Raw genomic sequence first — 5,225 nt, 5'->3', positions numbered from 1 at the left:
TCTTCTGCCTTAATCTCAGAAACAGCAGCATAACAGAAATACACAGGAAAAACGCAAGAAAACACATCATGGGATTTAAGCTCAGACTTCAAATATAAGAAATCACATCTATAAACCCATCGGGTCTACCATTCTATCGCAAATCACAATCGCATAGGCGTATGGCCAAAAAACCCAATACACGGGAAATACACAGAAATCCCGTAAATCTAGATTTCAAAAGTTATGAAATCACTCTTATAAACTCTATCAGGTCTACACCCTAATCACAAATCACAATCGCATATCGCAATGTGCATTGGCCCTTTGTATTGGGGATCACTAATCGCCGATTTCCGATATCGGCGTATCACTATCGGCCCCATCGCTATATCGACATATCGCAATATCGATGTCGCAACGGCCCCGAGGGTCTTCCCTTTGACTGTGTCGATCGCCGATCCTCTGATCCGCCGACCGCAATTGAAATCGCTCATCACAATCGCTAATCACACGTCACATGGCCCTTAGTGCTATCTCCTCTAATCATCGATCACTGACGTCGATCATTGCATATCGCAATCGGCTCCACCTAGGTCCCGATATCGCATTTAAGCCTTTCCCCGATGTGATATGTGGGAGATCGCTATCTGGGGAGTCCTTCTGCCTTTGGTCTAAGTCCTCCTTTTAACCCTTTCGATGTGATTTTCCAATATAAGGCCTTAAACCCATTTTTATAATAATTTGCCTCCTTTTCAAAGGACAATGGGCAACTTCTTATTACAATAACTACTTTATGCGAAGTCCATTTTAGCCCATTCAAATTACATTAGATTCAAATTGAAAAGATCTATGCAATGGGACTATTTTCAAAAGCATCCTTTGACTTCCATTTATTGAGTAAAAAGTCATCTAGGATCATTTTCTGATCACGCCTTCCCACTAAAAAGCTTTTGGTCTCCAAAGTATGATATACGGATCTGAACAGTAAATGAGAGTACATCACCCTCTTCTTTCAGCCTTCAAACACGTGCCTGCATGGCTAGTGCCTCTGAACCAAAGCCTTTGAACACTCCCTTCCTCGATGTGCTTGTCCTCCTGGGAAGAACTGTCTTCCTCCTTGACTTTATGCAAAAATCTTGCTAAGAAGGTCAGAGAGGGTAGTTTGAATCCCTCTGCCTTGATCATTGATCCAAGGTGGCTCAAACAAATGTGAAGTTACATCTGCTTCACAAAATTTTCATTTGTACCTGTTGACATACTGTCAACAACAACTATTGAGAACAACAAGATTATAGACAACAACTAGATGGCCTAAACTCCTGCTTCAACAAAAGAAACAGATTTCACATCTTGTGAACACCTTCATGTCTTAACATCTGCATACAAATGATTGACTAGATAACAAGCCAATAAAACATGCCTTTAAAACAATGACCCTTCAAGTCAAGCATGTCTTTACATCTTTCTCTACATGCCTTTTCAAAAATAAAACACTTTATCACATCTCCATCTTGGAGACCAAATCAACTTTTCCCAAGTCAATATTGCATGCATGTTTAAAAACAAAGTAATCAACCCTTCAAGTTAATCACACATACATGTTCAAATACAAGGAAATCATCAACATCCCTGTGTTCATGCATATCAAGCTTATGTATGCATTTCTCCTTTCAACTTTCGCTTAAGTACATTGTAATTTTGAAGCTGAAATAAAATATAATGTTGTAGCAACAAAGTGAGTCTCCTACTCAAATTTTCCATTCACCTTCTTGGTAAAATCTTGCAACTTGATCATCCCAATGCCGAAGATAGTGCGAAGGGGAGCGCTGGAACTCGACTGCTAGGGTTCTGTACTCATCTCAGATGGCGCAGTCTGTTCTGCTTAGACAGCCATCATAGACTTGATCTCTTGCTCTATCGCTACCTAACTGCTCAGTGACGGATCGAAGGGCAAATGGACAATCCCCAGGGGGGGGCTTCAACGCCCTACCCCAAAGCAAGTAACCTGTAGCACAAACCTGAAAGGATGATACTATTTGGCTCGGTCAATGAGGAAGTGATAAACCAGGAGATCCCACGACAGAATGAGCGCACTGAAAAAGACAACCAGGGAGACAAGACAGAAGAAGTACCAGGACAGATTAATCGACCAGAAGGAGCCCTGAAGGTCTCCTCGACTACCTGCAAACCAATAGCAACAGATCGACCCAGAATCGAACTTCCGGGAGAGAAAATAGAAGAACGAATTCAATATATGACAGATCATGCTCTCATTGGGAAATTTATAGGGTTCTGGCCGATCGAAAAAGCCCTATACGGCTGGATAGCAGCGAAGTGGAAGCCTAAAGGAGATGTGACTCTGCAACTAGGCCCAAAAGGATTCTTCACTGCGATTTTCTTTTGCCTGGAAGACAAATACATAATCCTGGTTGAAGGACCCTACTTCTTCAACTCAGCTGGCCTATACTTAAGGGAATGGACAGCCAGATTTAATCTGGATAAGGAGGACCTCACTTGGGCACCAGTCTGGATAAGGATGTACTCTCTTCCAGGATGTACTCTCTTCCAGATGAATACTGGGATGAAGATATCCTAAAAGGTATAGGAAATGGTCTAGGAGAATATATAAAGGCAGCAGTAGAAACAAAAATGCGAAGATACACATCATACGCCCGCATCTGTGTCTTCATGCGCCTGGACAAAGCTCTGCCAGAATCGGTAAGTCTCTCTCACCGTGACTATGAATGGATTCAACCCTTAGACTATGAACATGTCCTGTTTCGATGCCGTAAATGCCATGCCATAGGGCATCTTTTCAAAGACTGTCCCCTAAATGCCAAAGCTAATGCTCCTGCCCCCTCTAACTCTCTAGCCCATGATGGCTTCACCAAAGCCCCTAACCGCAAACGAGCGCATAAAAAACCATCAACAAAGAAGAAGCCCCAGCTAAACAATACCTCTGATCCAGCGGTCAGAAATAGCTTTGAAATCCTAGCTCAATCTACGGAAGAGCAAAACCCATCCTCTAAACCCAACTCTGCTCTCCCCTCCTCCTCCACCCAGCCACCTCCTTCAGCCCCTTCCTCTGAACCCCCACCCCCCAAAGTCACCCTAGCAAGCCCCATGGAAGGTAAAGAGAAGCAGGTATAAAAAGACAATGAAATGGAAGTAGACGGATCTTCAGAGCCCCTCCAAAGCTCAGATATTCCCACATAAGGAAATAACCAGGTGCAACAGATGGAGGAAGAACCAGAAAGCATAGATCTGAATGGACTAGATATTTTAGAACTAGAAGCAGCATGCAAAAAGAAGGCCTATGAAAGTATCCCAGAGCTTCAGCTTAACAAACTGGAAGTGGTCATTTCTCGAGCCTACCATCAGTATCAGCTCGGCATCCAATCAGGAAGTCAATGGGATTTAGGCCCTACCCCAAAAGATTCCAAAAAAAGGGGAAGAAGAACTGATCTCCAATGGACAATAGCGATAGGGAAAATCCTGGTGGACTCAGGCAGGTATGCTAAGCTTACGAAGTACTATAAGCCCTCTACCAATAGTGAATCATGAAGCTCATTTCATGGAACCTAAGGGGGCTCAATAGCCCAGGAAAACTCAGAATGTTAAAAAATATGATAAAAATGGAAAAGCTGCAAATATGCTTTCTCCAGGAGACAAAATGTAACAGCTCAACTCTAGGTACTATCCTCTCTAAGGCTTGGCCAGGATGTCAATCGGTGGCTGTGGATGCATCCAGCGCATCTGGGGGGCTAGCCATTGCGTGGAACTCTCAAGCACTTACTCTCTCAGACTTTCACGCTTCTCATAATCTAATCCAGGCTGCATTCCACATTATTGGCACTAATATTCATGGGAATCTCTCGAATGTCTACTTCCCATAGGAAGCAGGGGAAAAAATTTCTCTCCTCAACACCATAGAAGCTTTAAACTTCAATAGAAGGTACCCGTTATGGATTATAGGGGGGGATTTTAACATGATTACCAAATTGGAGGAAAAGATTGGGGGCAGAAACAGATTGGAACAGGAAAACACCCATTTCAAAGACTTCATCCAGAACGCCTCTCTAATAGATCTGCATTTCTGTAATGGCACTTTTGCGTGGATCAATCGAAGAACAAGCAGGCATCAAATAGCCTCCAAAATGGATCGGTTTCTAATTTCAGACAACTCGATTCATCTAGGGGGAGACATATCAGCGGCCATTCTTCCACGCTCAGGATCTGATCACTGGCCTATTGCTCATTAATGGCAATGTCCTAGCAGCGCCACAAGAAGACCTTTTCGCTTCGAGGAATTCTGGTTTACCCATCCCTCCTTCAAAGACTTTGTTAACACAACATGGACAACCTTCATCGCGCCAGAAGGCTCCAAGATGTACCAGTTCCAACAGAAACTCAAACATCTAAAATTCAACCTTAAGCGATGGAATAGCGAGACCTTTGGAAACATCTTCAAGGTGCAACATGATCTTCAAAAAGAACTGGTGGAACTGCAGCAAGAAATAAGCACAGGAGGCCACACAGAAAGAACCCTTGAGCAGGAGCAGCACATCCACAATCAGCTGGAGGAGAGAAGAAAGCAGGAGGAGATATATTGGAAGCAAAAGTCCAGGATCAGATGGTTGAAAGAGGGCGAACGAAACACTAAGTTCTTCCACCGAACCACTGTTCAACGAAGAATGCGCAATAACATCCCTTTCATACAAAAACAAGGAGGGGAAAGGGTCGAACAGCATGAGGAAATTGAGAAGGAATTCCTCAATCACTTCAAGCAAGTCCATCAAGAGCCTGAAATTAACAGACGTCCTGCAATTGACAGAATCACACACAATGTGCCAAAACTAATCACGGAGGAGCACAATGAACTTCTCCTCCATCCAATTCTAACTCAGGAAGTGGATATTGCTATGGCCCAGCTCAAAGATGGAAAAGCTCCTGGCCCAGACGACTTCACCACTACTTTCTTCCACAATTTCTGGGAGCTGATAAAATTGGAAGTCTAGCAAGTGGTAGAGGAATCGCGAGCACATCATTGGCTGCTTCCCTCACTTAACTCTACTTTCATTGCCCTAATCCCTAAAGAGGAGGACTCAATCACCCCGGACAAATTCAGGCCGATTGCTCTCTGCAACGTAATATACAAAGTCATCTCTAAAGTCATTGCAAACAGGTTAAAGCCCCTCTTGCCACTGCTCATTTCTCAGGAACAGTCTGGATATGTGGAAGGG

At 43.5% G+C, this 5,225-nt stretch overlaps 1 protein-coding gene across 1 annotated transcript; it reads left to right on the top strand.

Moving 5' to 3' along the window:
• Window positions 1-4,370: 4,370 nt before the first annotated feature.
• LOC149185436 (uncharacterized) lies at window positions 4,371-5,000 on the top strand. The gene has a single exon (XM_089415665.1). The coding sequence runs from the start codon at window positions 4,371-4,373 to the stop codon at window positions 4,998-5,000; it is 630 nt and encodes a 209-aa protein (XP_089271791.1).
• The last annotated feature ends 225 nt before the right edge of the window (window positions 5,001-5,225 follow it).

This window comes from Pinus tabuliformis, chromosome 3_2 (genome assembly GCF_031772625.1).
Source record: "Pinus tabuliformis cultivar Carrire ecotype Pingquan chromosome 3_2, CPIR1, whole genome shotgun sequence".
NCBI lineage: Eukaryota > Viridiplantae > Streptophyta > Pinopsida > Pinales > Pinaceae > Pinus > Pinus tabuliformis.
Note: the sequence above shows the minus strand (reverse complement) of the source record. Positions and strands in the feature narration are given on the sequence as shown.

Coding starts and splice junctions, on each gene's coding strand:
- LOC149185436 (XM_089415665.1), top strand. CDS start 4,371: ATGTACCAGTTCCAACAGAAACTCAAACATCTAAAATTCAACCTTAAG.